The 20,634-nt window shown below is 44.0% G+C and overlaps 1 protein-coding gene across 1 annotated transcript; it reads right to left on the bottom strand.

Annotated features, from left to right (window-relative positions):
• Positions 1-3,828: 3,828 nt before the first annotated feature.
• On the bottom strand, positions 3,829-20,530 carry Chmp5 (charged multivesicular body protein 5). Its single transcript, XM_052176258.1, has 8 exons — positions 20,237-20,530; positions 19,499-19,603; positions 18,533-18,579; positions 16,291-16,384; positions 15,449-15,520; positions 8,513-8,621; positions 6,958-7,070; positions 3,829-4,086 (listed from the first exon to the last, which is right to left on the bottom strand). Exons 1-8 carry the CDS (start codon positions 20,303-20,305, stop codon positions 4,036-4,038), a joined length of 660 nt encoding a protein of 219 aa, XP_052032218.1. The 5' UTR covers positions 20,306-20,530; the 3' UTR covers positions 3,829-4,035.
• Between the last annotated feature and the right edge of the window lie 104 nt (positions 20,531-20,634).

The raw sequence follows: 20,634 nt of genomic DNA, 5'->3' as shown, positions 1-20,634 counted from the left end.
CAGAGGACAGCATGTGAGAGTTGGTTCTCTCCTTTCACCTGTGGGTCCGAATGATTTGACTCATGTCATCAGCCTAGCAGCTCATGCTATTACCTGCTGAACCTTCTTGCCACCCTCCTGGTTGAACATTACCTGATAGCCTTAGGGACTTCCTCTTTTAGACTGCTTATTTATATCTGTTGTCTATTCTTTTTTGTTGGGTTGCTGTGTTTTTATTGCTAATGGACTTTTTAAAAATCTCTCTCTGTTGAGCATGCTAGTCTGAGTGTATGTATGTATGTATGTATGCATGCATGTATGTACATCGTATGTGTCCAGGTGTTCTTGGAGGCCAAAAGAGGGCACTGGATCCCCTGGAGCTTGAGTTACAGGCAGTTTGATTTTAGGGAGCTGTTAGTGATTTTAAATCACATATATGTGTGTGTATGTATACATGTGTATGTGTGTGTGTGTATGTGTGTACATATATATCATTAAGATTAGCTGCACATGATAAATTCTAGGAAGTGAAATTGTGCATGTAGAGACAGCAGGTCTTTCATTCCAAAGATTATGTGAGATATATCTAGGCCACTGAAAACTGAGAAGGGAACCGGGCTTGAGAAATAAGTTAAAACCAGGGATTTAGGCCAGTGAAATAACTTAGCAGATAAAGGTATTTTCTGCCAAGTCTGGTGACCAGAGTTCAGTCATCAGGAACCACCACATGGTGGGAGGAGAGAATTGATTCCTGCAAGTTGTCCTCTGGCCTCCACACGGACACATGGTCTCCCACCTAAATAAATAATGTCAGTTTTTAAAAGCAAGGCTTAATGATTTGTTGGCTATGTAGGATGAAGTAAAATGTAGGCATTGAAGACAATTCTACAGCATTCTGTTTAGGTGGCAGGATAATGGCTTCACTAGCTGGAAGGGAAAACACCAGAGATCTGGGTCTAGAGAAAGGTGATGATCTGTCTTTGCCATGTGACTGTGAGGTGCTTTTGAGAGTTTGGGGCATCCAAATAATTGTCTGGCAAAGAGCTGGATATTTGTAGGTGACCCAAACTACTACAGATCCACAGCTGGTTAAAATGTAAAGAATACAAGGTCACGGGGTACCCAGCTCCAAGAGTTCCATCTCTAACAGGATCTCTGCACCCAAGGCTCAGGGACCATGTTAGGAGGGGGAGCATGAGGAGTGAATGAGGTAGAGAAGCAGGTTGGATGCTTGCCTTGAGTTGGCCCCTTCTACATAGGAGAGAGAGGCCGCACTCACAAAATCATAGCAATATGGTTGCCTAAAGACGACCTGCGTAATGACAACTCTAGTTCATATACCAACCTGAATGGAAGAAGATTCACAGCGCTCCACCATTTGATGATGAACTGTAGGTAGTCAATGGCTGCTGAGGAAGAGAGATAACTGTCAGTTATCTCCAGGAATGAGCCACTGACAGGTTATCCAGTCTCAAGTATTCAGTCCTAAACACATGTGAGCAAAACTAAGTGGATTCAGTAGGCTATACATACATATACATATAATAATTATAGAAGAGGTCATGAGTCCAAGAGCATGGGGGGATATGGGAGGAACTGAAGCTGGGAGAGGGGGGTTGGAATGAAATTAGTATGGTGTACATTTCCAAATAAATAAATAAATAAATAATAAATGAATAAATAAATAACATAACATAAAAAGTAGGATTCTGAAAATGTAGGAGTTGGGGGGTTGGAATGAAATAAGTATGGTGTACATTTATAAACAAACAAACAAACAAACAAACAAACATAAAAGGTAGGATTCTGAAAACTTAGGAAGCCCAGCGCTGGAAGCATGGATGTGAGGTCAGTAGTGAAGGCCACTAGCGTGGCTGAGGTCACTAAAGAACAAGCAAGCAAAGGAAGCATAGTGGGTAAACTGCAACACTGCCACTACCTACTACTACAGTTTCTCAGGTCACACATTTCAGGATCCCTGCCCACAGGGGGCTGTGGCTTCCCATATCAGTTAACTCAAGACAATGCCAACAGACAGGCCCGAAGACTAGTCCAATATAGGCAATCCCTCACTAAGATTCTCTTTCCCTTGGGATTCTTAGTTGTGTCAAGTTGAAAATTAAGGCTAGCCATCACAGATGTTAACATGAAAACACCCAGAATTGGAAACAAGAATAGGGAAATAAGCCTTCTGACAATTATTTTGAGTCATTAGTACATAAGTAATCCCCGAAATCCATAGATTACTCAAGAGTCATACCTATAATAGAAGAAAACACCTCAGGGGCTGAGGGAGAAAGAAGAGTCCATAGAATAAAAGACTACGGGGCCAGGTAAAAAGAAAACTTCAGACAAGGCAGGTGAACCAAGAGAGGCTTCAAGGAGCACTGTGTGTGCTCATGGAAGGCTTGAGAAAGTGAGGTTTGTGGGCAAGGAGAAGGTTTAAGGCGTGCCTTAAGGCATGCACTTGTACCTAGACAGCGAACTTTTGAAGGAAGGGGCTGATTGCTTTTTGATGGTCCCTGGATGGGTACAGAGTTTGAAGCAGCTAATAGTCAATATGTGTTTATTTTTTGCTCTGCACACACATGAAAAGCTGGCATACAAGACAACGTGAGCTGCTGAGCCAGGCTGGAGAAGGAATGGATTGGAAGAGAAGGAAAACTAAGCTACTTGCCTGGTTGCTGTGACAAAAAGCAAAGAACTTTAAAAAGAAGGGTTTCTTCTGGTTCACAGTTGGGGGTACAGTCCGCCAGCCACAGGGGTTTGTGGGGGACTGCAGTGCAGAGGATGCAGCAGTCTTCACACTGCATCAGGAAGTGGAGTGGTGAGCGCTTGTGCCGGGCTCCTTTCTCCTTTTCATCAGTGCAGACCCCCATCCCATAGACCAAGCCACCGACAGTCAGGGTGGGCCCTCCGCCTCAACTGACCCAATCCAGACAATCTCTCATAGGCATGTGCAGAGGCGTGTCTCCTAGATGGTTCTAAAACCAGTCAGGCTGACTAGCAAGGTTAACCACTCCAGAGGTCAAGACCCTGATAAGTAGTAGCTCAGTGTTAAGATCTCTTGCAGAGGACCTGGGCTCAATCCCCAGCACCCACACAGCAGCTCACAACCATCAAGTCTGTGAAGCAATGCACACACATTGTTCACAGACATACACACAGGCAAAACAGCCAAACACAGGAAACTTAAAACTGAGTTCGAGGCCAGCCTGGTCTACAGAGTGAGTTCCAGGACAGCCAGGGCTATACAGAGAAACCCTGTCTTGAAAAAAAACCAAATCCCAAAAAAAAAAAAGACACGTCCAAAACCCAAGCTGAGACTGCTTTCTGTTCTTCCCTTTCTATCTCAACACTTGGTTCTGTTGTGGAGGCTTTAGGTTAACGTGAGACTACAATTATATCCTTTTGAAAAATATTTATTGAGTATAAATAAATGTCCTATACATTAAATATCAAGAAATATTCATTATTCATTACAAGTCAGGCTAGTATACTGAGGGAACCATGGAACCAAAATAGTAACTCATGATACAGCAGTGATAGTTCATTCCAACATTAGATAGCGTAATGACTTGCTCACATGACACAACAAAACCTATCAAAAGAGGCCATCACTTAAACCATCTACAATACCACAATAGACAATGGTTTGAGGCATACTATCAACAGTCTCAATCTCATCAATAGTTTTTACCTTATCAATGTATCATCACACTGAGACTGTACTTACACTACCATAGAATTTAGAGTCTCATCTCCTTGGTTTAATTTCAGATTATTGTTAATGAATGAAAACAAGTCATACAAAGTCAAAGGTACTTTTCAGTTAGTCTTTCCTAAGAGAAAAAAAAAAATCAAATTTTAGTAAAGACAGCTTCCCCCAACCAATGAATTCCTTAACGGAAAAAAAAAAATTATAGGAGCAGTGTAATTAGCTTTTCCTTCAAAGAAAGGAAAGAAACCTAAATCTGTTTGGCAAATCAGGAACTATTTCCTAGTCCCAGAATACTCTTTTTGTTTTGTTACATCACGTGCTGGAATGTTGCAAGTCTAGGAAGCAGGAATCTGAGGCAGTCCAAATTCATCCACCAGCACGCCGTCCTGTGAGAAGAAATTAAGGGTCAGGGCTGCTCTTTGACGTGGTCATAGTAACATGGTCACAGTTAGTGGGCAAAAGTCTCACCCAAGTGTTTAATAATGAAAACCAAATTCCTACTCAGAAGCTGACAATAAGCCTTCTCTAAAAGGGCAGAGGGGGCTTGCTTAGTCAGTCAGAACTGGGAAGGATTAACGCTGGAGGTCTTCTGCAGGGTGGAAAAGAAAGAGCAGGAAACACACAGAAATAAACCCAGAAAGAGGAGAGGAGAGGCCGCTGGGCAGCCACGGGGAGAGGCGAAGGAGTCCTTGCCCCTAAATGCTTGCTCTCACTTTCATCTTCTACAGACTGGCAAAGTCTTGAAGGGGACTGTCTCAGGTGGACAAGTCACCTCCCACACTATGTTTTGCCACTAATTAGGCAATATTGTTAAAAGTCCCATCTTCACACCGATCTGTGCCCTAAAGACGGGAAGAGCTGAAGATACAGTAGCAGAACACGTGCCTAGTATGTGTGGGACCCTGTGCTAACAAAACACAGATGCTTCAGGGACTTGTTACTAGGAAACTGAAAAGGCGACTCACACTTTGTTCACAAAAATAGCTTCAGCATAATTACTAAATAGTAGGTGATTATATAATTATTTAAAGCAACTTGTGCACCTGGGACTTTTAAGAAGTCAGAGAGGTGATGGAGTGGAGTAGGTAGAAGACAGAGTTGAGACCACCTACTCTGAGCTCAAGGGAGGAGGCGGTAATATAAGAAGCAATTCAGAGACCATCTATTAAGACCTAAGAAACTATCCAACCCCTACCTGTTGTTTCTCACATTTGGGACAGCAAGGGAAAGAAATACACAGAGCTGTGCTGGCTAGTTTGCCACCTTGATATAAGCCAGGGTCTCCAAAGGGAGAGAACCTCAAATGAGAAAGCACCCCTGTAAGAGGGGCTATAGGCAAGCCTATTGGGCATTTCATAAAGATCAATGGGGAATGGCCCCGCCCACAAAGGGCCATCCCTGGGCACATGGTCCTGGGTGCTGTCACAACGCACACTGAGCAAACCACGGAGAGGAGCTGATATGCAGCCTTCCTCCACAGCCTGTGTGTCAGCTCTTGTCTCCAGGTTCCTCCCTGTTAGAGTCCTTGGCCTGAATTCCTTCAGAGAGAAAGTACAGTGTGGAAGTATAAGTCAAATAGTCCTTTCCTCTACACTTTGCTTTTGGTCATGGTGTTTTATTCTAGCAATGGTAACCCTAAGACAAGAGAGAAGACACAAATTTCTAATTCACTCAGAATTATAGAGTGAATAAAGGCAGACTTAGGCCTGGACCCCCGCTCAAACATTCTGTCTACTGTACTGTGAGTACTCAGTGTGCTTAAAGGGAGAGCACACAAAACAAGGGCTATAAATATTCAATGGCAAATAACACATTACATGAGCAACTAAGAGAGAGATTTTATAAGCTGTAGCACACTCTGTTTATGATGACAATTATACAGTATAAGACAAGGTTTTAAGTCCTTTACATACAACACCTAAATTGCTCTAAACAATAATCACAGGAAATACTTCACATATGCTAGGAATTGAAAAGCCCAAAAGAGCTAAGAGATGTGTCAGTGTCAGAAATGCAAATTATCTTCCTTTGCTGAACTAGGATCTTTCTAGCATTAAGATTTCTCTCCCAGCCGGTCGTGGTGGCGCACGCCTGTAATCCTAGCACTCTGGGAGGCAGAGGCAGGCGGATTTCTGAGTTTGAGGCCAGCCTGGTCTCAGAGTGAGTTCCAGGATAGCCAGGGCTATACAGAGAAACCCTGTCTCGATAAAAACAAATCAAAAAAAAAAAAAAAAAAAAAAGATTTCTCTCCCACCCCCAAACAGGGTCTTCATGTATCTAAGGTTAGCTGCCAAGTCTCTTTGTAACCAAGGATAGTCTTGAATTTCTAATCCTACTGCCTCTATCTCCGCAGTACCGGGATTCTAGGTGTGTGGTGGACACACCTGGTCAGTGAGGCTGGGATCTGACCCGGAGCTCTGTTCATGCTGGGCGAGCCCTCTGTAAACTGAGATAGGTCTCCAGCCTGACTTACTAAGTTTTATACTTAATTTTTTTTTACTTTTTATTTATGAGTATACTGTAATTGTCTTCAGACACCCCTGAAGAGGACATCAGATCCCATTACTGATGTTTGTGAGCCACCATGTGGTTGCTGGGAACTGAACTCAGGACCTCTGGAAGAGCAGTCAGTGCTCTTAACTGCTGGGCCATCTCTCCAGCTCTATACTTAAATTTTATACTTCATAGTTTAAACAATCCAATAAATAATTGACTAATGTGTCCAGGGTGGGATGCTCTTCCTCCTTTCCCGTCTCTCAATATTTATGTGCTTGTCTGTGCACCATGTGTACACCTGATGTCTGTGGAGGTCAGAAGAGGGCGTTAGGTCTCCCTGGACCTGGAGTTACAGACAGTTGTGGGCTGACACGTGGGTGCAAGGAATTGAACTTGGGTCGTCTGCCAACTTGCCAGCTCGGAGTGGGGCCTCTTTAATATAACCACTCAAAAGCCAAGCAGAGAAGTGGGCTGCCCACAGACTCAGCTACTTGAGAGATTATGGCCAAAAGATTGCTTGAGTTCAGGAGTAAAGGACAACAGAGACCCTCTGTCTAAATTAATTGAACAAACAAAACAAAGACTATATTTTAGATTTCCAAATTGGTGGACATAAAACCTTTAACATTATGCATGGGAATACATGCAGGCAAAGCTCATACACAGGAAATAAATAAATCTGTAAGAAAACTCCTCTCCATGGATGCATTAGTTAATTTTCTCTTGGACTGTCTAACCTACAGCCATAAGGACAGACGTACCTTGTTTTTTGTGTCACTGGGAACGCCTTCTGGAATTGCAGGTGCGGAAGCTGCTTCGTCCAAGTAGGAGCTATCTTCATCAGCCAGAAGCTCGTCGCCCAGAGCATCCAACTCTGAAATTAAATAGGGACATTATAGAAAAATGGGAAGAAACACTGGCTCCTCATGTCAAAAAGCCGATTTGTAGTGAGCAAACAGAATGCAAAGGGAAAGGGATCACTTGTAAATCATTTTCATCTGACTCTGGGAGGGGCTCGCTATGTTATATTGCCTGGCCTAGAACTCAGAAGACCACCCGCCTTGGGAAAGCGATTTATTTACAGGTACAAAATGAAAGGTGATCATTATAAGAAAATTTCAAGGGAACTAGTGTATAACATTTATGAAAACAAAAAAACAATAACTGCCCCCCCCCCCCACACACACACAGATAAAAAGTCAATCAGCTCTCCACGGGTTTACAGGGTCCCAGACTTGACAACAAAATTCTGCTTGAGAACTGGCTAATGCAGATACAACTGTAACATGAATGTTAAAGGAAACTCGCAAAGAGCCCGGGAGGACTGAACAGCATGGCAGCGCCTTAGGACGAAGTCAGGCTGCGGGGATAACGAAGTCAAACCAACAGGCACGAGGAGTGGCCAGGCCAGGTAGGGGGTCACTGAGGAAAACTCAAGCCAGAAATTTAAAAAAAAATTGAAGTAATGGGAAAAATGGTCTAGGTAAAAATGGAGCACAGGAAGAACAAGGCGGGAAGGAGGGGAGAGGCAGAGCAGGACGGAGCCACAGGAAATCCAGAATGGGCTCGCTCAGCCATGCTAGACCGACAAGCATCGTCACACCTCCCTGTCGCGGTCCATCTCTCCGTGTCTCCTAACATCGCCTAGTCTAGGCCAGCACCGCCTGTCACGGCCTTTACTCTTCTCCCTACGCCTACTCGATGGCCCTGTCCACTTCTCATGGCCACCCTACTCACTGCTCGGGTCTCGTGCTTGTTCCCTAGCACTATGTTAGCGTCCCCACTCTGTGCTTTCAATGGCATCTCATACTTCTTCCCAATCATGAGTGAGCTTACAATGAAGACTCCAATCAGGAAGTTTATATTTCTCTCACTGCTAGTGGGGGTTTTATAAATGTAGGAGTCAGGCAGGTCTACCAGCTTACCAGCTAAGGGCACCCATGCTCAAGTCCGATGATCTCACTTCTGTCTCTGGCTGTTCTGGAACTCTCTATGCAGACCATGCCAGAGATCGGCTTGTCTCTGCCTCTGGGAAGTTGGGATTAAAGGCATATACCACCATGCCTGGCATCCTGGTAGGAATTTTGTTTGTTTGTTGAGACAGGTCTCTATGTAGCCCTGGCTATTCTAGAACTTGCTCTGTAAACCAAACAACTCACAGAGATCTGCCCGCCTCTGCCTCCTGAGTGCTGGGACTAAAGGTGTGCCACCGCTGCCTGGCTCTGGAAGGAATTTTAAGCAGCTTTTGAGGAAAGGTCCCAGGTAGCTGCTCCTTTCAAACTCTGAAGCGAGCACACGCTCATAGCACCCACTCACCCGCTTCCAGGTCGTCCTCATCTAACTCTGGGGTGCCGTAGCTGCGGCCCAGTGCTTCCTGGATCTCGTTAGCATCTTCCATCATATCCTCCAGCTGGTCTTGTAAATCCTATAGACAGACATAAGACAGAGTTCTCTTCTTTCATTCCAGCAGGCTGAAGGAACTGGAGACAGTGGGCCTCTGGAGACTTCCTGTAAGGAAGTCTCTTATAACACATGGCAGGCTCTGACACTTCACTCTAGCTAGAGGTGGCAAAGACATCACAGAAGGGAATTCAGAGGTTTAAACAGGAATGGAACAGGTCTCTGTCATTTCAGGTACAAGGAACCTTTTTGTACCTGAAGGTTCAATTTCTGTGGCCCCCTCAGCCTTGGCTTCTACCTCCCGAGTTTCTTCTACCCCTTTCTGTTTCTGCCTACAAGCCTTATCTTCCTCGTCCATTTCCTCAGCCTGCTTCTTGGGCTGTAAGAGGCTTTCTTCAGCCTTTTCAGTCAGACAATGGCAAGACACCTGTTGCCCCCTCCCCAGACTCTTAACCTTATTTTTATTCCTGTGTCTATATATATGTAAATGCAGGTGCCCAAGGAGGCCAGACAAGGCCAAGGTCCCTTGGAGCTGGAGTTATAGGCAGTTGTGGGACCCAAACTCTGGTCCTCTGTAAGTGCTCAACTGATGATCCAACTCACCAGCTCCATCATTGTCATCATCATCATTAGAAGTATAAGAAAGCAAGTCTAGGGCTGGAGAGATGGCTCAGCGGTTAAGAGCACTGACTGCTTTTCTGAAGGTCCTGAGTTCAAATCCCAGCAACCACATGGTGGCTCACAACCATTTGTAATGGGATCTGATGCCCTCTTCTGGAATGTCTGAAGACAGCTACAGTGCACTCACATATAATAAATAAATAGGTCTTAAAAAAAAAAAAAAGCAATTCTATTGAGAAGCGAACAATAGATCCCTGAAGCAGCTAAGGGTACCCAAAATGAGCCTTCTATAACGAGGTTTCCAACTATTTTTTATTTTCTTATTACTTTCCTCAACTAACTCTTGGCCTCTACATTTTCTTCTGAATCTTAGGAATGGGAAAATTAATTTAAAAATTACATTTATTTATTTACTTATTCATTCATTCATTCATTCGTTTATTTATACACATGTGTTTTTGTATGTGCGTGTAGCATATGGGAGCATGTGCCATTAGCGCATGAGCAGACATCCAGGACAACGTGTGGGAGCTGGTTCTCCCCCTTCACTATGTGCACAGCACAGGCTGAACTCAGGTCCAGACTGGGAGACACGCGCACTTACCTGCTGAGCCATCTCGCTGGCCCAAAATAGAAATTTAAAAAATGCCAATTATATAACGAGCTCTCAATTACTGTCAGTTCACATCTGCACGTGACAGCAGCTAGAAACCAGCTTCAGTTAACTGAGAAGATGCTCCTGAGGGGCCCAAATGCACTCCGTAGTTCAAGGGGACCCTAGATTCCTATTCTCTTGCTTCCACCTCCCAAATCCTGGGATTGCAGGTGTATGCCACCAGGCCCAACTTCTGGCTTCCATTTTTTTTTTTCCTGGTGTGGTGCTGGAGATTGAAAGGGGGCCTTCTGTGTGCTCAGCCAGGACTCCCTGAGCTACAGTCCCGGCACAAATCGTGTACTGCTTAGTGAGAAGCATTGCCTAAGCCTTTCCGGGGCTGCAGAGATGGCCAATCAATTTCCAGCACCAATGGTTGCTCTTCCAGATGACCTGAGTTTGATCATTCCCAGCGCTGAATTGTAACTCCAGTCCCAAGGGACCCTCATGTCCTCTTCTGGCCCCCGTGGGGTAGATGGTGCTCAGACATACTTATAAGCAAACACTAATACACATAAGATAAAAAAATTTAATCTAAAACCAAAAACCCTGAAACTAAGCCCACCCCATTTGGAGGTACTAGGATGAACTCAAGAGTCCTGATTATGGTCAGCACGTATTCTTCCGCTGAGTTCTACCCTCAGTTCTACCCTCAGCATACCCCTGAGCACATACCCTCAGAGGATACCCTCTATCCTTATTTAAAGAAATGGGATATTAGACAGGAGAGATGGGTCACAGTTAAGAGCACAGACTGTTCGTCCAAGGACCTGAGTTGGTTCCTAGCACCTATGGTGGGAGGCAACAGCTGTGGAGAACACTTACTGCTCTCACAGAGACCTGAGTCTTCCAGAGCCCACAGGTAGCTCACAACTATCTCTAACTCCATTTCCAGGGAAGTCTGACGCCTGAGCTGGCCAGGCGTGCATCCAGGGCACATACATAATGCAGATAGAACACTCATATGCATTAAATAAAAATAAGTAAATCTTTTCTTATTGAGATCATTAAGACTCATTTTCTTAATGAGATCATTAAGACTGCATATGGCTGCTATAAGATTTATTACACTAATATATAAAAAACATTGCTTAGCTTAAAGCCAGCCTGAGCATCTTAGTAATGCCGTGTCTAAATTTTAGAAAGTGAACCGATATATAGGGGGAGGGGGGAGGCATTGCATTTGCCTAGCATATACAAGACCCTATGTTCAATTTTCAATGCTGCCACCACCAAAAAAGCCGGCCAAACATCAGTGTGCTCTTCATATACAGAGTAGGAGTCCACTGGAGGCCACTGCTGAAAACAAAGCAGGCCACACTCTGCACTCGGCTCCCTGGAGAAGCACGTAGGCACGTGTATTCTCAGATGAGCACCAGGGAAACCAAGAACGTTAAACGGGAAGGGCTGCCTCTTCAAAGGGAGAGATGTATAACCTGTTGTCTGCCCACAAACATGGGAGCACAGGTAGTTAACCTGGTGACCTCTGCACTACCTGTATGGCCACTACGATACAAGCCTCCCACAAACCCTTATCATGAGCATTTTATGTTGAGCCTGCTTGCTTAATTTATAAAACATATCTTTATGGAAGATGTCATTTGCATTTTATAAGAAAGTCACTGTAATCATGCCTTAAGTTTGCTGTGCACGAGACTGAACTAATTATCACCAGCAATCTTTTTTCCAAACTGTGCTCTGCTAAGTATGCCTAAAATAAAGCATCTGGTGTCAAAATCTTGAAGCTTGAACCAACACCACTACTGAGCCGTGTGGAACCAAGTTCCCTTCTGCCTCCCCTGGGACAACACCCTGCTGGCCGCCGTGTCTGCAGAGACCCCAGGCACAATGTCCAGAGCAGCAAAGTCCAATCCCTTCCTGGTGGCCAGTTTGGTTTTCCACATGACGGTGGAGAGAATACACAGTAGAATGCTTGTCTGCACCTCTAAGAGCCACAGGACATGGAGGCCAGGGTCACACGAGGCACCCTCCCACAGAGGACAGGCAGAGCAATTACTAAGAGGAGCAAACAGTAACAGAGGAATGATTCAAAGCAGGTCTAAGGAATTACACATCAACAAGTATCCCTAGCTAGGCATGGGATTCCCAACACTTTGAGGCTAGAGCAGGAGGACTGTCATGAGTTCTAGACCAGTCACACCTATGGGTAAGACCCTGTCTCCAGAAAACTGGGAAGGAGCTTCTCAAATCGTTAGATGAGTAATATTTTTCTGTATCTTTTTGTTTGTTTGTTTGTTTTGTTTTTCTCCAGACAGGGCTTCTCTGTATAGACCTGTCCTGGCTATCTTTTTTTTTTCCAGACAGGGTCTTGCTTTGTGGCCTATACTGGCCTTGAACTTATTTTTTTTTTTTTAAGATTTATTTTAGCCAGGCAGTGGTGGCACAATCCTTTAATCCCAGCCCCTGGGAGGCAGAGGCAGGTGGATTTCTGAGGCGCAGGCCAGCCTGGTCCACAGAGTGAGTTCCAGGACAGCCAAGGCTACACAGAGAAACCCTGTCTTGAAAAAAAAAAAAAGTTTTATTTTATTTCATATGGGCATACTGTAGCTGTCTTTAGACACACCAGAAGAGGGCATCAGATCCCATTACAGATGGTTGTGAGCCACCATGTGGTTGCTGGGAATTGAACTCAAGACCTCTGGAAGAGCAGTCAGTGCCATCTCTCCAGCCCCCGGCCTTGAACTTACGATTCTTCTGCCTCTGACTTCCTAGTCTTGAGATTATAGGCCTGCAACCATAGTGCAGCCTATGAACACAGTTTCTAGTTACATAGTCTAGAATAGACACAGCAAGAGAAAAAGAAAGTTATCATGCAAAGTATCAGGTTAATATACCTTTGAAATCAATACTAGATAAAGAAGAGCAACACAAACAGAAGTGCTCATCTAAAGCTCATAGTTGGCCTAATGTTCTGTGAAATAAAACAATAAAAAAAAGTTAAACAGGGAGTTGGGGTGGGTAAGGGTCTCATTGGCTAAAATTGTGGATTGTTCTTGCTGCAGACCTGCGTTTGGCTTTTAGCAGCCACAACGGGCAGCTCACAACTGCCTCTCCCCCCAGCTCCTGGGGTCCGTTCTCTTCTGGCTGCAATGAACACTGTATTCACACAAAAGCAAATACACAGCTATACATATACTTAAAAATAAAATAAAAATGATCTTTTTTGAGACAAGGTCTCTGGGTAGCCCTGGCTGTCTTGGAACTCACTCTGTAGGCCAGGCTGATGTCAAACTCACAGAGACCCTCCTGCCTCTGTCCCCAGAGTGCTGGGACAAAAGGTGTGCCCCATCACTCTGGCCTAAAGTCGGGGTTTTTTTTGTTGTTGTTTTTGTTTTTGTAATATAGAAGGATAAAAACAGTTAAATATGCAAACAAAAAATTATTCAAAAGTTAGAGCTATAAAGCAATAAAAATATTTTAATTTATATTAGAAAAATAAAACTAAGGAGATTTCAAAGTGTATATAGCACAGCCAAAAGATACATATATGAAGTCTGTCATGCTGGCAAATCTATTAGCGGCAGACAAGGAGAATGGAAAGGAGACTGGGAGGCATTCAAAGCCAAAAGCCAGAATGAAGCTGAAGGCAAGGCTAGCACTTCCGGGGCTGAGGACTGATACAACTGAGGGCTAGCCTAGGAGAGAGTAAACTCTACAAGAGCCTGGGCACAGAATGACACCCTGCCTCCACAGGCAGCACAGCACAGCTGGAGCTGGGCAGATGAGTCGGTTGGTGGTGAAGAGCAGTGCTGCTCTTCCGAGGTCCTGAGCTACACAGGTAAGCACAGTGCACAGGTACCCGCAGCTCTCACGCCGAGGGACCCAACCCCTTCTTCCGGCCTCAGAAGAGACTGCATGCACATGCATAAACCCACTCATAGATATATGCATGCACTCATAATTACAAAGTCTTAAAGGACAAACAAACAAAGGAAAGAAGCAAGAATAACCAAACCTTCTTCTTACGTTCATATTAAACAGCTCTCATAGAAACCACAAGAGAAGCTGGGCAGTGGTAGCGCATGTCTTTAATGCCAGTACTCGGGAGGTAAAGGGCAGGAGGATCTCTGAGTGTGAGGTCAGCCTGGTCTACAGAGTAAGTTCCAGGACAGCCAGGGCTACATAGAGAAGCCTTGTCTAAAAAAAATAAATAAATAAAAAAGAAACAAATAAATAACAACAACCCTCCCCCCCAAAAAAAGAACGACAGCACATGACCAAAATCCCAGAATATAGGAGATTGGGGTGGGCTAGCACACAGTAAGAAGCAGGCTAGCCTGGACTTAAAAACAAGAACTTGTGTCAAAAGAAAAAAATAAAACACTACAAAGAGACCTAAATACAGAAAATAAAATTACTTTTCATATTTTAGTGAACAGTAAACTGTAAATGGTATTAAACAAATGAGCATTCACAGATTGTTTTTCTCAGTGAATTTCCTGAAAGCTGTAACAGTGCCTATTGCCATGGAAGCAGAGATCTGAATGACTGGCACTGGTCAAGGGCAGTGTAAAGGGGGCAATTCCCTTCATTCCATTCATGTGAGGACAGATGAGCAGAGGAAGCCTTTGTGAAGCCAGAAAAATACACCCGTTAACAAATGCAGCTCCCCTGGAACAGCATGTCATTGCCTTTAACCATTAAATACTTTCTGGACCCTAAGTATGGTCAAGATGCGTTCAATGAACAAAATCAAATCCCTTCCCTCAAGAAGAAAGACATTCTGGTTGGGACAGGTGATAGCACACGCCTTTAACCCCAGGACTTAGGAGGCAGAAGCAGACAGAGATCTGTGGAGGCCAGCCTGATCTATAGAGCGAGTTCTAGACAGCCAGGGCTAAAGAAACTTGTCTCGAAAAACTAAAGCCAAACCAAACCAAACCCCAAAAAACAAACAGAGAGAGAGAGAGAGAGAAAGAGAGAGAGAGAGAGAGAGAGAGAGAAAGAGAGAGAGAGAGATGCAGAAAGGAAGGCTTTTCCCTTCAGCAGGCCATGACTCACTCCCTGCCATCTTTGCCTGCCGTGTAGGATGTTTACCTGACAGCAGCCAGACTCATGGCCCTTTCCTTCCTGGCCAAAACCTAAACCTAACCTCTATAAGACTAGATTCATGCTAACTTCAAGAAGCTAATAATTTAGTGCCAAAATATAAAGAAAATTACTAGAACGCTAAAAAAAGAGAACTAATCTCAGTCAGAAATTGTGGTGCAATTCCACTTTACAGTCACACCCTCACTTAGCAGTCACGGTGCGTGCTCAAAGCACGAGACCACAGGCTCAAAGCCAGCCTAGGCTACATCACGAGATCCCCCCACTCCCTTTTTGTAATGGAACAATACCTGAGCTAGTTCACTTAATTTACCTGCGTAATAACTGCATGTGCTACCTGGGTCTTTGCATTAGCAAGGATGAAATCCTGCTCTTTCCTCAAGTCACAACACTAGCACACAGCAGGACCAGGATTTCATCCCTTTTCTGTGAGTTTCTTACCACAAATGCTTATTCTCAACCTTGCAACAAGTACACATCTTGCCAAACCCAGCAGCCCGATGGCTCACCTCAATCTGGTCAATTTTGACTTGCTTGTATGCTTTCTTCATTTCTTTTACTCCCAATTTCATGGCATCAACCTAAAAAAGGGTAGAAGAAAGCACAATGTAGTTGTTTAATCTTGAAGTACCAAGGATTCGAACCCAGATACTTGTACTTGCTAGGCAACCATCCAACCACTCTTCCACCCCAGCCCAGAAAACACACTGCCCCGAGAAGTCATGTTTGTGCTGGAGCCATGTCTCAGTGGTTGAGAGCATCTGTCGCTCTTGCAGAGTCCTACCTCCACATGCTCACAACCATCTGTAACTCCAGATGCAGGGGTCACATGCCCTCTTCTGACTTCCCTTGGTACTACATACACATGCACGCAAAATACCCAAACACAGAATGTCATGTTTCCTAAACCATCTTTTAAAAACCATAGAAAAGTATATGAGATTAAAAATGAAAATGAAGCTGGGAGATGATGACGCACACCTTTAATCCCGGCACTCAGGAGGCAGAGGCAGGAGGATCTCTGTGAGTTCAAAGCTAGCTTGGCCCAGAGTGAATTCCAGGACAACCAGGGCTACACAGAGGAACCCTGTCTCAAAAAACAAACAACAACAACAACAACAAAAATTTAATTGGAGCTGGGCGGTGGTGGTGCACGCGTGTAATCCCAGCACTCTGGGAGGCAGAGGCAGGCGGATTTATGAGTTCGAGGCCAGCCTGGTCTACAGAGTGAGTTCCAGGACAGCCAGGGCTACACAGAGAAACCCTGTCTCAAAAAAACCAAATCCAAAAAACCAAAGAAACAAAATTAAATTAAATTAAATTAAAATGGGAAAAGGAGCTTGGGGTGTACCGTGGTCTTGGTGTCCTTCAGTGACTGGATGGTGTAATTAGCTTGCTCCATGTTAAAGGACTGTTGGGCCAGGTTGTCTCTCTGCTGCTCGTACCTTTTTGGGGTCAAGTGAGAATTAGAAATGTGAACCAGGTAGAAATCCTTAGGAGAAAACAGCATTAATACTAAATAACAAACAAACCAAAACCAAAATGATTTTAAAACTACCCACTCTTACAAAATCCCTCCAAAGTCTTTTTCCCTTGGATTATATTTGAGTTATATTGGAATATATCTAATATATTATATATTGGATAATATATTGCTATATATTAGCAACATAGTATATGCTGCTTTTTTTCTATTTTTTGAGAATAGGTCTTGTAGTCCAGGCCATCTTCAAACTTATAGTGATCCTCCTGCTTCAGCTTCCAAATGCTGGGAATGTGGGTGTGTCTCCACTCCTGGCCTGGCTCATATTTCATCTTATTTATATTTTTCTAGTTATTTCCCAAGATGAATTCTCAGAAGTGGAACTCTTGCGGCAAAGGATAAGACTATTTTTTAAGATTCTTCATATATGAAACATTTTTTCAGACTCAAAATTATATTCATGATTTAGGCTATCCATCAGACTTAATATAATGCCTGATACTTGAAATACTGTTTAAAATAATGTTTTCTATCAAGTTATGTAATAGTAACAATTTATGTCACCACGATCCATCTTTATACAACATGAAAGCAGCCATCTATTTAGCAGAAGAAAAATAGGCAATTTATGGTCCAGGAAATCGGGAAATGATTCCATTAAGTTAGGCACTGTAGCACAAGGTTATAATCCTATCAACTTGGAGGCTGAGCCAGGGGGATGAAGCTGGAGGCCAGGCTGGAATACATAGCAAACCTTGTCTCTAAAAACAGAAAAAGGAAGGGGGGGGGGGGGGAAGATAGCTAATATAATAGACACATAATTTCAGTTTCCTAAGAATCTAGATAAATTTTCTTTACCTCTGTTTGATATATGTTCCAAGTTTCTGCAATAAATCTATATCCCTTTTATTTTTATTTTTTTGAGGCAGGGATTCATGTAGCCCAAGTTACTTTAGAATTTATTAGCCAAGGGTAGCTTTGAAACCCCGACATTCTTGCCTCCGTATACTAAGTGCTAGCTTTACAGGTTGTGTTCCCCCAAGCTTGGTTTATTCACTTATTTGAGACAGGGTCTTATGTAGCCAAGGCTAGCCTTAATTTCTCTATGTAGCCAATGCTCATAGGCTCCGGGTCCTCCCGTTTGTTAGGATAACAGGTCCAGGCCATCAAAGGCAAATTGTATTCCTTCCATAGGAAAACCAAAATACTTTAAAAACAATTGCCACCAAGAAGGCAACAGTTGTAATTCATGATGGTCATTGTAGGCATTATTAGTTTTTTCCTGTGTGATTTAATAAATTTTTAAAAATGGAAGACAGCATCTGATTGTTATAAAGTCATTTTAACTTTTCCTGGTTTCCTACATGCTGATTATGCCTAGTGTGTGCAGCTCCATGGACGGTCTCGCAGGCTGAGCAGCCCACAAGGGTGGGCACCACACGTATTATGGGTTTTACACAAACACTGGCACACAGTAATTGAAAATAAGTTGTAGCCAGGCGGTGGTGGCACACACCTGTAATCCCAGCACTCTGGGAGGCAGAGGCTGGTGGATTTCTGAGTTCAAGGCCAGCCTGGTCTACAGAGTGAGTTCCAGGATAGCCAGGGCTACACATAGAAACTCTGTCTTGAAAAAACCAAATCCAAAAAACCAAAAAACCAAAAAAAAGAAAAAAAAAAGAAAAAAAGAAAGAAAGAAAAAAAGAAAGAAAGAAAGAAAGAAAGAAAGAAAGAAAGAAAGAAAGAAAGAAAGAAAGAAAGAAGGAAAGAAAGAAAGTAAGTTAGTTTTGTGATCCTTCACGTTTAATTCTGGTGAGAGAGAATGAGTACTTAGCACTCCTAACTTGAGAAACAAAACCAAAAAGCGCATACTGACTCTACTGACTCCACAACAGGAAAACCAAACCATACCGACCTTGCCAGCCAAAATAATCCCACAGGGCTACCCAAACTCAAGTTAGTGACATTAAACATCTGAAGCTTTTGCAAATTTGTAATGAAATCAAGAATACTTAGAAAGCGATAGGAAAGCCGGGAAGAATGGAAGGCCTCTCTCTCCACTTTCTGATTTCGAACTGTTCTTAGAAAGGAGATGGTGCATACGACTTACATCCGCTTTTGCTTTAAAACCCTCAGGGCTTTCTGCTTGACCATGTTCTGAGGAGAAAAACAGACTTAATAAGAAGGGGAACACGAGGGCAAAAGGCGTCTCCCCTACACTGGCACACCTGCACCTACTTGTGTCTTCTCCAAGACGGCAGACACAGAGGCTCCTTCACTCTACTCTTCCTCTTCAAGCTTCGAGCACAGATCATTCCAGTGCCCAGCTGGTACATCTTAGCGCCCTTTGCAACCCACTCTCTGTGTCCTCAAGTCCTCTCCCTTTTCCTAGGCATTTCATGTCCACTTCCAGCCCCAGCAGAGCACTCTGTGTATATCCGGTTGCTTTGCACTTAAATACATGGTAAATCACCATCATATCCTCATGTTCGAAACCATTTACACCAGCCCACCAGCCTCTCCCTTTCACAATCTGAGAACCTCCACATCAACCTTTGATTCCTCTGTTGGTTCCTCATGCAAACTTATCAAATACTACGATACTGTAGACATAATGTCACGTAGGTGACTTGTTAATTAATCCTCACTCATTAGTATATGTTATCGTCATTGAACAGATGAGAAAACTAAAGCTGAGTGATATCCTGGTTCATACTATAAGTTATAAAGTTGGGAAAAAAACAAGATGGCCATATATACATAGTCTATTAAGTAGTGTTAATATCAGAACACTGATCTTACATGCTATATCTAGTCCAACCTGAGTAGCCTGACAACCCCTGGATTCTGTGCACAACCAAGTTCTCCTCTCCAGAGTCAGGCCTTTTCAATAGAGCACACCAATTCCCATTACAGCATCTTCTATCTACCACATTAAAACCTGGCCTCCCTCTTGTTTATGTCTCTGTTCCCTGAAGAATAGGTCCTCACATGTATTTTCTCTCCCAGATTCTGTGTATTTTTTTGCATCCTTCACCTACACAGTACTTCCTACAACAGCTGTCACCAACCTTACCTTAGCAGGACCCTCTCTCATCTTCTTGATTTGATCCTTGTATTTCACTAGTTCAGCATCCAGCCGGGAAATCTTTTTGTCAATGGATTCTGCCCTGCTATCCACCTTGGAGGAAAATGTCACATGCAGTGATAATTATCAAATATGTTTACATGGAAAGGAGCAGGAGGAGAGGAAGGAATATAGATATAGCAGCTCTCTCTTGAGGAAAACAATTTGGGAATCACTCGACTGGCTGAGAATTCCCAAGTGGGAGACTAGTCAGTTTGGGACTCAGCATCAAGGAGCGAGGAATGAACCAATCAAGATGAGATCTAAAACCATTTCCGTGATCAGGACGGGCCAAGATTCAGAATTCTGTGCTACTCAGACCAAGAACTAAGGTACAGATATGTTAACCCTGACATGGGCAAAGGGAGAAGAATGAAAAAGATTTTTAAAAGGCTAGGTTAGACCAAGTATAGTGACATAGGAAAGGTAGGTAGGAATGTGGGAACCAAAGCGAGAAAGAAGGGTGGGGCATAGTGGGCATCGGAAGGAGCTAAGTGCAGAAAGGGTGAGAGAATGATGAGATTAGCGTGTCTGGTCTGTGTGGTCAGTGATGACCTGGAAAACAGGGATGAAAGGGGTGGGGATGAAGAAGACTGAGGTTTAATGGGCCCGAACCAGGAATGGGTGGAGTACGAATTCGGGATGGGCGCGACGGAGTGTCAGAGGTATACAAAGTCAAATGCCCACCGTCCCAATGCAGTCAGTCAGGCTAGGTGGCGGAGCCTTAGGTTTCGCTTTTCCAAAGAATCGGTTCATCTTGGCCGGCGGCGAGGAAACCCAAACACTGGAGAAAAACCAGAAACGGAAGCGTAGTCGCTCAGGTTTCAATTTCCGGCTTGCCCCCCATGCGCAAGCGCAGAGTTCTTGCCCGAGCTTCCCGATCCTTTTTCCGGGTTTTCAGCTTCTCCTTCCGGAGAAGGATCGCGGGAGCTCTGGGAGAGGTGGAAAGACTTCTGAAGGAGGGGCTTATGAGGAGGTATAGGGCGGTGCCTTGGCGGAGTGGGTGGGGCTTAGACGCGGCTGGGCGGATAGGGCGGGGCCTGAAGTGGGGTCAGTTCCGAGGGCGTGGCGAGTAGATGGGGCGG

The sequence above is a fragment of the Apodemus sylvaticus genome, chromosome 3 (genome assembly GCF_947179515.1).
Source record: "Apodemus sylvaticus chromosome 3, mApoSyl1.1, whole genome shotgun sequence".
NCBI lineage: Eukaryota > Metazoa > Chordata > Mammalia > Rodentia > Muridae > Apodemus > Apodemus sylvaticus.
Note: the sequence above shows the minus strand (reverse complement) of the source record. Positions and strands in the feature narration are given on the sequence as shown.

Excerpts from the sequence above, each read along its gene's own strand:
- Chmp5 (XM_052176258.1), bottom strand. The coding sequence starts at position 20,305 with ATGAACCGATTCTTTGGAAAAGCGAAACCTAAGGCTCCGCCACCTAGC. Across the intron at positions 7,071-8,512 it reads TGAGGACGACCTGGAAGCGG|AGTTGGATGCTCTGGGCGAC; the intron begins GTGAGTGGGTGC and ends ATTTAATTTCAG. Across the intron at positions 4,087-6,957 it reads CCAGTGACACAAAAAACAAG|GACGGCGTGCTGGTGGATGA; the intron begins GTACGTCTGTCC and ends TTCTTCTCACAG.